Below are 15,669 nucleotides of genomic sequence, written 5' to 3'. Positions count from 1 at the left end.
GTCATACCTGCTGGCCACATTCTTGGGCCTCATGCATTCAGTGCTTGTATGTAATGGGCAATACTCAACACACACAGGTTTCCTCCTTGTAAACTCTTTGCATTAGAGCACTTGCTGGAGTGAAACTCAATGATGGCTGCACAATCCTCTCATTCAGGTAACTATGGCAAGGCCCAATGCTAGCCAATCAAGATGGCAGATCATGCGCATGGAGCTCCACCAAACAAAGGGAAGCGGGGGAGGCTCCAGGTTGCTTCTCCCTGCCTACTTGGTGCTCCATAAGCACCAGAAGGGTGGGATGAAGTGATCTGAAGCTGTGTCAGCTTTTTTCTTCTTCACCAACCAGCATGGAGAGAGAAGGAAGCCGCTGTGATAATCTTCCGGTTTGATCCTCTTCCGACTTGCTGAGAGCAGAGTCCTGAGTGGAGAAGTGGCTAGGAGAGGGCGGCAGACAGACAGGTTGGGTGTTTGTCCATTCACCACCCCTCCAAGGGTACCACTCAATGTGTCTGTTTCAGGTTGCTTCATGGTAAGGCCCACCCTGTACAAGAGTGATGCTACTTTGAAATTCAGGCGTCTTCTGTGAAAGGTGCAGCCTCTAATATGACAGATAGCTTTAGGGGATGTGTTGAGAGCTGCAAATGACTCTTCAAGGAAAACAAAACGAAGAGGATGTTCCCTGAAACAGTAAACCCAAGAAAAAGGAAAAATGTGGATTCCCCCTCCCCCCATTGATTGGGAAGGAACACATAGCAAAGATGAAAAAGAAAGGCTGTGAAAGATTCTGAACAGAGAAGAAAGGAGGATGTTAACAGAGTATCCGTAGATAAGCTTAGAGGGATTTTATCAGATTTGGATAACAGAAAGGATTGAAATCAATCCACTGCAAGCCTTCTGAGTTTTAAAACAGCAAAGATAAAGTTGTCTTCATCCATAGAAAAACAGCTTAATTTGGACAATGTGCCCCCTTCTCCAGGGTAAAGGAACCACAGTAGCCCAAAATGGAAAGAGAATCCTGGGCACACAAACAACAGAAGGCATCTTCTAAGTTCTGGCTATTTTTCTTTTAGTCCCAGTAACGTGCAATACTAGTGCCAACTGTGTGCTCCAGCTGTCTACATTTGAATCAGGTCAGCTTCTTGTATGCTTGTGTATGTTCCTGGGAGGCACTCCCTAAACTCGTCCATAATGTTTGGCAGTACACACAACCGAAGGAAGGAGAGAAATAGTTGCAGGGCTGCTGACTTGAAACTGTTTATGATGGCACTGCCTTTTGGTCACTTACTAAAATTTAGACCAGTCACCCATTTCATTACCTGGATGGGTAATGGATGGAGAGAACTGGCACAGATCGCATATCCCATCCCCAAGCACAAACCAACAAGTAGTTAAACTTGTAAGAAAAAGCCATTATTAAAAATAAGGACAACACAGTCACTGCAAAGCTTTAAAAAAGTACTGTAGCACCCACACACTAGAGAACAGACTCAGTCTAAAGCAGTGGCTTTCCCAAACAGAGGATCGGGACCCACTGGTGGATTGCGACCAGATTTTGGTGGGTTGTCAAAAGGTGATGGAAAGATCAGATAACTAATTGCCTCAAGCCCTACTCAAAAATCAGATACTGTAGCTGCTAATTACCCTGCAAAAAGCTCAAGTCCTGCAGTTTGCAAACATGTGTAAATATAGGGAGATAAATATCTGAGGGTCTTTTTTCTGGTTATTATTACTTATAAATAAAAATATTATTTCTTTCTAGATTTTTTTAAAGTCTGCTTACACTAGGTGGGTTCCAACAGAACATTGTTTTAAAAAGTAGGTCCTGGTGCTTAAAAGTTTGGGAACCACTGGTCCCAGGGACAATCCCATGACACTATCCAATATAACCTCTGTTTTCTCAGCATTACCCTTCCTAATTATTCAGTGAGCTTTAATGGATGAGATTTTACCCCTAAAGAACTATATGTACTGCAGATACAGATTCTACAACTACTTGGTGTTTTCAGTGTGTGCCTAGAATAGGATGCATTTATGGGAGTCAGGATTTATTTCCCCAACCTCCCCCCCCCCCCCCACAGTTACAAATTCAACTGCAGTGGATGAGCAGCCCACACTGGTCCCCTGCCCATCTGTGCACAAGATGAGGGGTACTTGTGCAGGCTGTGTGTCCCCCATGTTCAACAGTAGTGTGATATATTCCACTTCCTCAAAATGTATTAATCAAATGCGCATGTTGGTAAGCAAAGTCCTTTTCCCACTGTAAGCAGTACAAACATATATTTATTCAGAAAGTTGGAAAGGGAAGGCAGTGTGACAGGTAGGAGAGGACACACCACTGAAGTCCATTCACCAGGAGTTTGGGGTCACCGAGGTTCAGATAATGTGGTGGGTATGAAAACCATCTTATTCAGACTCACCATTTGTGCAGCCAGCCTCATCAATTCCACTTTCACAGTCCTTTTCTCCATCACACCTCCACGAAGAAGGGATGCATTTGTTGCTGGAATCTCCACAGCTAATTTTTTCAGCTGGACATACTTGTTTGGCTACAAAATTTAAAAAAAAAGTAAACTTATTTTTTGCAATATTGATAATTTTGAAGGTATTTTCCCATTCCCAGAATGTGTAACATCTTCATCACTCACATCCAACATCACCTTTATAGAGATAGAACACGGGCTATCTGCAGGGGTCTGTTGTTTTTCCTGCAAGAAGTTTTGTGCAAATATCCATATGGGTGTGTCTTAGATAAAAAGCATTGTTCTGATTCTTTCACTTAAAAGGGTTAGTGATTTTTCCCCCTTCTACTTAACTCTTCCTAACCATGTTTATTTACTGTGTGTTTATAGTTATCAATAGTTTTTTAATGCTATGCTTTTTATATTTGATGTCATTGTTTTTATTCACAATATTAATTTACTATATTCTCAACAAATATTGTTTGCAATTTTGTGGACTTGTGTTACTTTCTATTCTCCTATTGTTTTTATGGCAACAGTATGTGTGCTGGGTGCATCATAACCAAAGACTACAAGAGCCCTGGACGTGCATGTTTGGGTACACATGGAAATGCACTTTGTGTGTGCCTGCAGAATACGTTAATAGACCATTATCACATGGTAATGTCAGCAGCAGTTTACCTTTATCATTGAGTTCTGGCATGTAGAACTGGTTTTGCAAAGTTATGATATACTCCAGATTTAATTTTTCCTAATGAGCCACAGGCCTGCTTTTAAGGAGTGAGGAATATCTGATAAGCCTCCACTGAAGTTCAAGGGGCAGTGACTATTAAGGGATGAGACAAGTATGTAGCAGGGCAAAGTTTCACTGCTTTATTGGCACTTGCTGCCACAAGACTGCTCAGTGAACAAAATTTCCCTCAGTGACATTTTGTTTGTGGGTTTCCAATTTGTAGATAAGCAGAACAGCTGCAGCTTCACTGTATGCCTCTTTTCTGGGTAGCCATCAGGTGATCAGGCTCTAATGGGAAAAATGAAAGACCACCAGGAGCACTCATTAAAACAAAACATCTTACTGAAGATGGGAAAGAATAAATAATTATGGAGTGGAAATCACCGGACTCTGACTTGGTAAAACCTTGAATTTGATAAAACAGCTAATTCCCTTTACAACAAAAATCACATAGTCACAGGCTTGGAAGAAAGCAGGAGGCCATTGCTGTAGCCCCTTTATAAAGCAGGATGGGTACATTAGAATCCCACAATTAACCCACATATCCCAAACCACATGATGCCACAATATAGATATCCAACTACACTTCATGGTGGTTGGTCATTCATGCTTTTACACCAAAACCTCTTGAGGGACCATCTAGAATGGGATTTGATGCAGTATGAGGGCATGGAGATAGCAGGAAAAGTTACTAATATGCATGTGTAGAAAAGTTTTCTGTCTGTGCATGGCATTCTCTGGGTGCTGACCATAGTAATGGCAACCAACACAAGGCAAAACACAATGGGCAACTGACATCCAGAGTAAAACGTCTGTGAACGCAAGCTCTCTCTGAGAATGGAAGAGGCACTCCACTTGCACAAAGTGGCCATTAGCATGAGTGAAATGTGTCTTCTGTTCTCAGAGAGAGAGACTGCATATTCATGCAGTATGCTTCCATTCACAAAAAAGGGTTACTCTGGATGCCACCCCAAACCTGCATTTTTTGGACTACCACTGCTAATAGGATTAGTGCTGACTTGGTTGGCAACCTTCAGTCTTGAAAGCCTACAGCACCCGGTATTCCCAGGCGGTCTCCCATCCAAGTACTAACCAGGCCTGACCCTGCTTAGCTTCCGAGATCAGGCATGTGCAGGGTAACAGTTGCTGCACAGTGTGCACAGCACACCATTAATGGCAATTTTACATGTGCTGACACAATGCTATTACCAGTTCTCAATGCACCTGGTGAAGCAGTAGTAGGGGCAAAACCGGGTGGGAAAGGGGAAGGAACAGGAGAAAGGGAGGCAGCAGGAGGGGATGGATCCAGTGCAATGATGCCTGTGGTGCAAGTTGTGGTGCAAGTCTTTTGGCCAACTTGCATCAAAGAGAAGCTGTTGGCTGGGTCTTAGGTGGGCTAAGGTGTGTTCTTGGGCCTGTGCCCACCTGTGTCACAGAAGAATCAGAGAGGGTATTTAGAGAAATCAGACAATAGTATTTTGGATTGTTTCTTTCAAAGCAAATGTTAAAACAATACTAGCAGAAGGCAGCAAGGAACAAGCTCATGGCTGCAGATGTAGTTTATTATTAATATTTTTATACCGCTTTTCAACAAAAAAGATAATTTCCGCTTATTTTCTTCTCTTCCATAACTTTTAAATTTTGGCAGGCCTGCAGGCCTAAAACATTTCTCACTCTCTTACTCTGGTTTCCTTTGGCCTTAGAAGAAAGGCAGTGAATGAGGGACGTGACAGTGACTGCTGTCAAGAACAGTGTTGATGGAAAGCATAGGGAGGCTGGCCTTCTCCAAAACAGCCCATTAAACCAACTTGGTAAAAGTGTCAGACATATCAAGACCAATTTATCACAATAAAGCACAAATGCCAAGGATGGACAACAATGCTTTATTTATACAGGAGACAAGAGCATAGACAAGACGGTTCCATTGACTTGCCACAGCCAATGGCCCATTCATTCTTCTTGCTTTCTTTACACACCAACACCAGAAATTCTTTCACAAAACTCGAAGAGCCTAACTGGCGCCCCACTGCTTGGCTTCCTCTTGTGCCACTGCTGTGCTTTTCAGGCGCAGAAGCATTATGTATATTCAAGGAAAAAGGAGATAACAGAATGGATTTGCTTTCACAAGACCATTTGTCAGGTTCTCACCATACAGGTATTCTGCAAGCATGCACAAAATGAAATTCAGCAACTTCTATTTGTGGGAAACCTACAGATCTTTTCATTAGTAGGCTAGACGGCACCCGGGAGCGTGAAAAAGGCCCCTTTTATGGAAATGTGCCATCTTGAACAATAAGGCCAGTTTTCCCCACTACCACGTTCAGAATTCTTAACACCATTTCTGATTTCTTCTGAGAGCATGGAAAAGCACAAGAAGGTGGCAAGCAGCTGTTGTGGAAACAGCCCAGGCAAATATCTAGAAGAGCATAGCAGAGGGATAAAATAAAAACAGTTCTGGAGTTGGACTAGACTTGCCACATGTTCCAAGTTCTTAGACTTTAATGGTAAAACAATTAATCTGATCCCAAAGAGTTAAGATCTAATTCTGATAAACACTGAGGCACAAACCACATATGCAGAAATCCACACGGCAATGAGCATTTCCACAGAATAAGTGCACATTAGGAAGCTATACTTTTGTGGGGTTTCTTTATTCCATGGGTTTCATGCCAGAGAATAATCAAGTATCTTTGTCACGCATCACTGTCCTAATCTATGACCGTAGATTTTTCCATGGGGGTTTTTGAACGTGTGCATGCTCACGAGCTCAAGGTCTCATGCTCCCCTGCTCGGTTCTGAATGGGAAGGTTACCCTGGGATCTGCCCAATCAGTACTCCCAAAAATGAACTTTCATTGATTCTGGGGGAACCTCCCTGGAAGCAGGGAGAGGAGCCAATTTTTTCAGAAGGGGTTTCCCCTTTGGGAGAATCTGGTTTCTTTGGTTAAAAAAGCAGAAGTGCTGAAAATGGGGGGGGGGGGGAGGGAAGCATGGGGAAAAAAGTCACCTGTGAAAGTTGGAGCAGTTAATTACAGGATAATAAAGGTTTGAACCAAGAAATACCCTGCCTTAAGAGGGGCAAAACCTCAAAGGGAAAGGTTTTGGCACCTTTTCACAGGCAAGTGCTGCTGAGATTTCTGCAGACCCAAGAAATTGGCTGAGGGATGACTGGCAGCGCAGGAGGAGTGACTAGAACAGCTTGATCCACAAAGAAGCCCTGGATTGTGAAGAACATGGAATTGCAACTTGAAACCCACAGATATGACTCACTGATGTGTTTTCTCCACAGGGTAAGTGCATGTTTGGTGTTAGTCTGAGTCTGACCAGAGCTTCAAAATACAAAACTGAAGTTAATCCTGCTACATCACTGGTGCCTCACATGATATCACAAAATCAATCAAAATCCTGAATAGGGGACCTTCTGGTGCCTTCACAAAGCATTAGTAATTGCAAGACAACCCATCACTGTTATGGAATGTGCTCAGCACCTCTGAGACGTGGATTCTCTTCTTTTTCTAAACCCTGAAGCTGCATGTTGCCCCAAAGCACATTTATGCTAATCAAGCTTTCTGTCCAGTAATGGTTTTTAACATCTCTATGCCTATGAATACTAATCGCAAAACACACCAGTGGCAGCATGTTTTATAAGGCAAAATGTTCTGCTTTCATTTATCATGATTTGTTAAACAGAGCGTCTCCTGATCACCAACAAGGATCTGGGTCACCTTAACTGAACAGAAGAGCCAGCTGGTGAGAGGGGCTTATTCTGTCTTCCTGGTGATTTCAGGGGGACAAGTACCGAACTACCTACTTTGATGTAGGGCAGGGAACAACAGCAACATACTCAAGGCCATTTCACACAAACGATGAAGGTCACACACAGGTCTACATTGGTATGTGCAAAGACTTGAGAAGTGATTAGCAACCAGTATTTTAATGCAGCAAAATACTGGTGTGATTTTTTTTTTTTCACATGCTGTAGTAAACAGATGTACCTCTCAACCCATCTCATGTAGAACCCATCTCATGTAGAACAAATCTGATATATTTACATCACTTTCTTTTCTGTACCTGATGACTGCACTGCCATCAGATTTACAATTTTTCTTTCCTAGTTAACCATTTACAGAGTAAAAGGTGTGCTATCTGGCCTGAATGCTGAGCAGGAAATGCAGGTTACCCAAGTGTACGGGTAAACAAAGTTTACCACTTCAGAACTCCTTCTGCTCCCTCCATAACTGTCAGCACTGGTATTCCTGGGGAGAGGAGGGACACTAAATTTTTCTGCTGCCTGAATGCCAGTGTAAAGCGACCTCTCCTCCTCACCTTTAATTTTGCAGCCTCGACTGGCTCTGAAGGGAAGAGACCACTTTATGCAAAACTTAATGTTTTGACCCCCCCCCCTTCAGTAATGCTAGTGCCTGGCAGGGCTCCTCTCTGCAGTGCCTGCTTCCTTCTTCACAAGGACCCTCAAGGAAAAGAGACATTTCAGTTCTTTCATTATGAGGTCCTTGTGTGGCAGGAAGTGGAATATCTCCATTTCTAGAAGCTTTCATGGATGAATGAAGGAGCATGGGGAGGCACCACAGAGGGAACCCTGTTTGGAGGGGGCTCGGAGGCTAGCTGGCTGATGCTGTGTTAAGCAACCCACTCAGCAAACTGGCATCTCTGCTCCCTTGTGGAGATGCCGGTTAACTGAGTGAGGACCCAATCCTATCCAACTTTCCAGCACCAGTGCAGCTGCAATGCATTCCTGAGGTAAGGGAACAAATGTTCCCATAGCTTGAGGAGGCCTCTGTGGCTGCCTCCCCACCAAAGGATGCAGTTCACATCCCATTGGCACGGCTGCACTAGGATTGGGTCCTGAGTTGCTAAAGTAAGTGCTGGATAACACTTTAACTGCACTGAAGTGAAACAGCTGAAGGTGAAAATGCAGAGATTGACTAATGGAAAATATTGGTTAAAATATTGCATTTGCAGATTCAAATAATAACTTATGGCTTTAAGGCACTAACTGCAAATTGCTACAAAGAAAGCAAACACGTTGGGAAAATATACGACACAAAGAGTAACACTTCATGGTCAGAAATATAGTAACAGTATTAGCAGGATCATAACTGCAAAAACTGATGAATATTAGCTTCTACTACGTAATTCTGCTTGACAGACTTATTTTCTCAAGTTCCCAGGGGAACAGAAAAGGATTTCACTTGAGTTTAATTCCTTTGTACAAAAAGAACTTGTACAGCAAATCTCCTAAGAGTTCAGGAGGCGGGGTTTACTTAGAGCACAATCCTGTGTGTTTCTACTCCAAAGTAAGTTCTGTTGAGGTTTACTCCCAAAAAAGCATGTACAAGATTGCAGCTTTTTTTTTTTTTTTAAAGCAAAGTCTTGGTATTTTGTAATCAAAACTTCTCTCCTTGAGCAAATTACATTTAAGATCCTATACATACTTACTTGGAATTAACTCCCACTATGATCAATGGGGTTTATTCTCAATAAATGTGTATCGGATTACAGCCTTAGATTAGTGGGATTGTTCTGTTTTACCATCCTCCTCCTTTTTCCCTAACCTTGAAGATCATCTGAAGTATACTTGGCACCTGTAGGATAGATGGGTAAGCACTTTCCTTGCTCTCATGCAGATTAACGCACATAATTATCATCCTGGAGATAAGAGCAAATGAATAACCAGGCTCTTAAATCCCATACTTAATCCTAAATACTGAAATTCTACATTTTACTGAAAGAGTTTAAGCTATGGTGATAAGAATTCATTTCAGGACAACCACTAAGGCGTTTCAAATCAATGAATTGTTAGGCATGATTATTTAACTAAGAAAGAGGGCTCTTCCAATAGCATTAATATCCATTATGTAAATGATAACTTGTTCCAAGTGGAAAAAAAAAAAAAGACTAAAGGCAAGAGATATCATAGGATGCCTAGACAGATCTTTGGAGTTAGACTAGTAAAAGGCTTCATGGCCAGATTTTTGTGGGCGTTTAAGAGGTTAGAAAGGACACACAAACCCTTAAGAGTTCAGGAGGCTACGTTTCAAATCCTGGCAGTTAACTTCTTGGTGATATCACATTTCTCACAGTTCCTGTAATACCACATGCTCTTCGGATAGCCACATATATGTAGAAGTATTTAGTGCATGCAGGTGCCTATGGGGTCTATAGATTGCCCTAGAAAGACCACAAAAAGTCAAACAGCTTCTTGTGCCATTACGTCCCCTAGTTTTATTTATTAATATTTTTATCAGATGTCCATCCTTTTAACATTTCAGGGAGATTTACAAAAGACCTAAGTTGTTCACTTAAAACACATGACAAGATTACAAAATGATGAAAGAGTGTCACTCACTAAGGGCCCAATCCTATCCAATTTTACAGTGCTGATGCAGCTGCAATGCATCCCCAAGGTAAGAAAACAAACATTCCCTGACTTTGAGGAGGCCTCCATGACTGCCCCCCACCAACACAGGATGTAGCAAACTCCCTGTTGGCATGGATGCGTAAGTGCTAAAAAGTTGGATAGGACTGGATAGGCTGCAATTCTGTACACACCAACCTGGAAGACCCTTCTGTTTAAACAAGCCTTCTGAGTTCATGGCCTTTTAAACACCTTTTACTATTTTTTACAGGCCTGATTCCTCTATGATCTGCTGCTTTATGCTCTTTTTATCTGACTACTGTTTTTATGGTATTTGTTAATGTGTTTTTAATATGTTTTTTATCTGTTGGTTAAATTATGTTTTTAATCTGTTTTTAACATGTTGTAAGCCGCCCTGGGTCCCTTTTAGGGAGAAGGGCAGGATATAAATAAAGTTTATTATTATTATTATTATTATTATTAAGTAAGCCACATTGAACATTGTGGGGCTTCTGAGTAAACACATGCAGCACAGGATTGCGCTGTAAGAGCAGCAAATAAACCATCAATTTAACAGCTAGGATAAATTAAAAGCTATTATGCATGTTAAGCTGGAAATATTTTTAAGAACTGAAATATCTTTTATGGAATTTTGCCAGAAGGTAGAGCACCAGACCCCAGAGCAGAGGCCACCACCCCTGCAGATCAGATTTCTCTAAAAAGAGCACATTTTTGGGAAGTAGTTAAGATCATAGGAGGAATGTATAGGTGGAAGCTCTGCTTCAGAAAAGAGGTGCCCAGGCTATTTTATGTGCCCCTCCTCCAATTTTCAAATGAGCAATTAAAAAGCAAAAATAGTGTAATTATGTACTTGTGATTGCAATGCCTGGGCGTGTGTGTTTACAGACACACAATTTCCCCTCTTCAGGCCTTATGCTACTTACAGTGAGGACACAAGGTGGTTATGCTGCAAGCGTCTCTTTTCCACATTGTGTGAAGGAGTCCTATTTTCTGAAAGGACAGAAAGAGGTAGGACTGCCACCATCTGTTTCCCTGCTTCACATCAGGTCTCATTTGAGGAAAAGCCCAGATGAGATGCTGAAACTACAACCGTTATTTGACAAACGTGCAGATATAAACAGGGTCATTCTTGAAAAAAAGCATTTCAGAAGGCAGCAGCGCAGCCTTCCAGCCAGCGGATGAACCTGTGAGCCTCGGAAACGAAAGGGGGTATTGTGAGGCAACTGCTTTTTCAAGGCTCTAATGAAAGGCCATGTGTTGTTTCTAAGCCCAAAGCCATATGGCTAGGATGAACACGTCTCTTAATTGCTCTGGAGCAAGAAGAAATGAAAGCATCAGCAAGCCTCAGATATGCAGTTAGTTCAATAAGAAAGGAACTCGAACAGCATGAACTGATCTCTGGAGCTATTTGCCATTGTTCTCTCTCAGTCTTTTGCACATCACCTGGACAGGTATTATTTATTATTAAAATATTTAATATCTGCTTTTCAGCAAAAATGTTCAAAGAGGTTTATATACCAAAATAAATAAAATTGTCATATTGATAATAGCATTTTGCATAAGTATCAGATCTGAGATTTTTACTACCAGGCCATTGTTATGCGTCTTCTTCATGCTTCCCACATAAAACCATCTGCTAAGCATGACTGACTCACTTTGACTTTCTTATCCCAATAAATCAGGTAGATATTTGTTTACAGTAGGGTGGAAAAACAGCAAGAAACAAATAACTTGGGTCACTCCTCCAGGTTTCTTTCAGCCTGTTGGTGTAAACCATGCACAGTGCAGAAGAGTGATGGTAAGGATCATTCACAGATTTTTGTTTTGCTAGACAGCAGCCTAATGGAGCTGGTTGGAACAAGTTGGTTTTACATTGGAAAAAGGGCATAGAAGGAAAAGTATAAATACCCTCTCCCCACAGTACTTCTCTGCTGGCTTGGCCTTCAAATGTTTAATTGCAAATATCATCAGTAGGAAAAGCAATTTGATTGCATATATGGGTTAGTATATATAAAGCCAAATATTCTTGTTTATTTAAGTAATCAGACATTGCAACATATTGGAATATCAACCCACAGTATATAAATACATTTTTCTTCTTTAAGACCACAGACAGGGCTAAAAAAAAACCAAAATGGAAAGATATCTCAAGAAATGCTTCTCATTCAAGGCTTATATCCACAGACCTGCTCCGATTAACCCTTACACAGTAATATAACTGGATGTTTTTAATCAGTGGTACAAGTAGCACAAGAGGTTTGTCACAGTATGGCACATGGTACTTGGCCCCAGTACCATAGTGACCCTGTGGCACTGCCCTGCCTGGATCAATTCTGCTGGTCAGGGAGAACATTACCTGGGGTGTACTGTACCCATGGACCATGCTTTCATATATTGCTGAAGTGGAAAACTCTCCAACGAAACTAGAAAGAATATCAGAGAAAAGGTGGATCTCTGTATGCAATTTTTCATTTTTAAACTATGAGTCAATTCTAAGATGATGAATCACTGGAAAAGAAGCCTGACAGCCAATGTCCTTGGACTGCCAGGTGATAAGCTTGGAGTTTGCAAAGGAATACTCTAAGCAACATACAACACAATGAATGATCTGAAGGAAAAGAACTTGAAAAGGAGTCCGTATGGGCACCCTATCATTCTCATTAACTATCAGATCATTTTTTAATTTCATATTTTCAGATCATAAGAATCAAAACTATTCAAATATTCTTTAATTGATCAAAAAAAGAAAAGGTTTTACAAACAAACAAGCCTCATTTGCTTGTTTCAAAGTTTAAGACGTACATGTAGCTAAAATAAACCCAATTGCCATCAATTTGCCTTCTCACTTCTAGTAATGTTGCATACACAAATCAATTCAAATATCCCTCCAGGAAAATCAGCTCTCTCTGTAGTTGACCAAGAAATTGCCATCACAAAACTACCAATCTGCATGACTTCCAATCCAGATATCTGTATGCATTTTTATGAACACAGAGCTTCTTTACAAGCGGTGTTCCCTATTTGTTCTGTATTCTTTGCATTCACAGAACTTCCCGCTTTCACACAAGTGAAGACACAGCAAAATTATGGGCAATATACAGCAGGTCCTTGGTATCCACAGGGGGGTCTGTTCTCAGTGGGGGCCACCCCCCACAGATACCAAAATCAGTGGATAATGAAATTTGTGGTCAGACCTCCGGAAGCAACCGAAAGTGCGAGGTCGCATCCAGAGGTGTTCTGAAATGTGGGGAGACCACACATGACCTCCTCATGCCTCAGGAAGCCTGCTGGAAACCTCTGACAGGAACTTTCACTAAACTGGAAGTGCCTGTTGGAAGGTTCCAACAGGCCATGCACAGCCTCCCTGTACCTCAGAAGACCTCTGATCGCATCTGGGAGGTTCTATGAGGTCCTCCAACATGGGCTTGGGATCCATGTTGAGTCAAATCTGCGGATTGCAAACCCACAGATGACAACGACCTATTTGTAATTTAAGACAACGTGTTGGAATAACTGATCAATATATTTGCAGCTATATCTTTTCCTAGGAAGGTGGCAGACTTCATCACTGAAGATCTTTAAGCAGATTGAACAGTCATCTATTGGAATGTTGTAGTCGTAGACACTCTGGATTGGCAGGGGGCTGGCCTCGATCTTATAGATTCTAACTCTCAGATTCTAGCACAAACACAGCTAAAAAGCCATCCTCCTTCAGACCCTCTTGTTGTTTCAGTGGTTTGTGGCTCTGCAGTCTGTTAACCAGACTCATCTACATTAAGTTCTAGTTGAAAACTCATTACTTTTTTATTGCTTCAAATGCATTTGGCACTCTTTGATTTAAATTGAGAACATTGGAGCCCTTCTCTTCATCTGTCCCATGTGAGATTGTAGAAAAGAGAATTTAGTGAATCATTAGTTATGTTTGTTAGCCGGACAAGTTTCTTGCTCAGAAAGAAGCTCTTTCTCAAAATATTTGATGAAAGGCAAAATCCCCTTAGATTCAGGGATTTAGAGAGAATGATAAGTGTCTAAGGCAGAGGTCGCTTAGTGCTAATTAATTAATATACTCAGCATTAATCTGGAATATGAGAGGGATTGTTTAAAAACAATCCATGGATGGATGAGGGGTGTTCAGTGGGCATATAGGCATGGCTTATTTTTATTTAATACAGTTCTCTTCTGCCTTCTTCCTGTCAAGCCTCACATCATTGTACACTCACATACACAGAAATCTAATAATGGTTAGCTAAAATATTACTAGCAGAAAGACAGAAACAAAATCATCCACCAAATGCTCAAATGCTTAAAACAACCACCATCCCCACTCACCACTTACCTAATTCCTTAAACCAGGCTCAACCAGAGCAGAGCTCCAAAGCTACACTTCAGGAATGGGCAGGTTCAGATGGATTAGAAAGAGACCCATAAGATTATATAGATTACAAAGATATCCACAGAATTTTTTGAAAACCAGAGAGATAAAAAGTGTGGCATTACTTCACATCTATCCTATTATAACCACCAGCTAGGATTTTCAGGCCTGCTCCATGCTCTCGCAAAAGAAAATTGCCCCTGGGTATTTTCTTTACATTCTGGCAGGTTTAATGCTGGATTTTCTTGCTTTTGTTCAGTCAAATTAGACCCATAAACTTCATATTCTAAAGCTTTTAAGTACTCAGTCAAATCTTTCCTTAAGGGATCACCCAAGGAATTAAAAATACAAAGCATCAGTAGTCTGAGGTAGACTTTGAACTATGGGTTGAATTTAATTGTTTTGGAAAAGTTGGGGGTACTTTGAGGTAATTATTAAAGCCAGAGAGCAGTGTGTGTGGAGGATGCTTTTTAGTCAGTGAAGTGTACTGGGAATATGGCTTAGAGGAGCTCATATGATCAAAGTCAGCATCACATGAGAAAGGGCAGAGGAATTCCTCAGTCAGCTAATTGCCTTAAAGTGATGGTTGGAGGACAGGGACAAGCTTCCTAATACATAAAACATTTAATGAACATAAAAAATAACTTATCATAACTGATATGGTAATTGCAGGTGCTCATGTGACAGGGGTTTCCTCCTGCCCTGAAGGCATCTCCATGCATTGTTCTGAATGTATGATTTAACTGGCAAACTCACATGTTCCATATTTCTTGTTATCTATTACATTTGCAACCCGCCTTTTCCCTTAAGAACTCTTACACAGGCTTTTGACCATTTTCAACCTCACAATAGCTCGATAAGGCAGGTCAAGGTAAGAATGAATTAGTATCACCCAGTGAATTTCAGGTATGAGCAAAGACTTAAGTCTGGTTTGCCCAGGATTGAGACCAACACTCCATCCACTAGAGTGCAGTTCTTGCATATTTGAATCTTCAAACACGTTTACACATTGGAAGACTGCATCCATCTTTATGCATAGTTGGCACCAGACTGTGTTCATATGAAGAGGTGATCTTTCCAAGAGCTTCAGGTCAGGCCTGCCCCTTTGGCTCTATGAAAAGGCAAGACAGATCTTACCCATACACTCAAATTATGCCTCATACTCCAGGCTTCCTAGTGACTCCTTTCTAATCCATGAAAGAGCAGGGAAGCTGACCACTTAGAAGGAGAAAAGGAAAGTTTAATTGAAGTTCTCATGTTTCTGCTGGCACAAGCTGTTGCACCATCAGAGTACCACCTTTGGACTTAGTTCACTTTTTCTCACACTGATGCAACAAGTAAAACAGCTCTTTCATGGACAGAACTTCTTTGGGGAAGTCCAACCCATTAGCATTGCTTACAGCTGGATCCTATCAGGCAGCCCCAGTGGCAGAACTCGTGTTCCACCAGCAGAAGGAGGTGGATGCCAGCAGAATATCACTTCTCCTGGCAAATGCTGCAAAACCACCAGTGTAATTCCCGGCAGCTCAGTGTGCTGACTGGTGCAGCTGACTCAGAGAAGCTTCTGGAGGGTCAAGATGGGACAAAAGTCCCAGGATGCCCCATGGAGGAGGAGCAGCAAAATCATTCCTCCTGCCCAGTTGCAAATGTTCTCATTGCCAGTGCTGTCACCCTGCCTCTTCGGCTTCAAAAAAATAGTGGAGGAGGGC

At 41.6% G+C, this 15,669-nt stretch overlaps 1 protein-coding gene across 1 annotated transcript in view; it reads right to left on the bottom strand.

Annotated features, from left to right (window-relative positions):
* The window catches only part of LRP8 (LDL receptor related protein 8), a 237,165-nt gene that overhangs the window by 53,214 nt on the left and 168,282 nt on the right, over positions 1 to 15,669 (bottom strand). The window contains exon 4 of the mRNA XM_066626325.1: positions 2,418 to 2,546. Within this exon, the coding sequence (XP_066482422.1) occupies positions 2,418 to 2,546 (129 nt within the window). The remainder of the gene's footprint in view (positions 1 to 2,417; positions 2,547 to 15,669) is intronic.

This window comes from Tiliqua scincoides, chromosome 4 (genome assembly GCF_035046505.1).
Source record: "Tiliqua scincoides isolate rTilSci1 chromosome 4, rTilSci1.hap2, whole genome shotgun sequence".
NCBI classification, from domain to species: Eukaryota; Metazoa; Chordata; class Lepidosauria; order Squamata; family Scincidae; genus Tiliqua; species Tiliqua scincoides.
The sequence above is the reverse complement of the archived record's forward strand: the minus strand, read 5'-3'. Positions and strand labels throughout refer to the sequence as shown.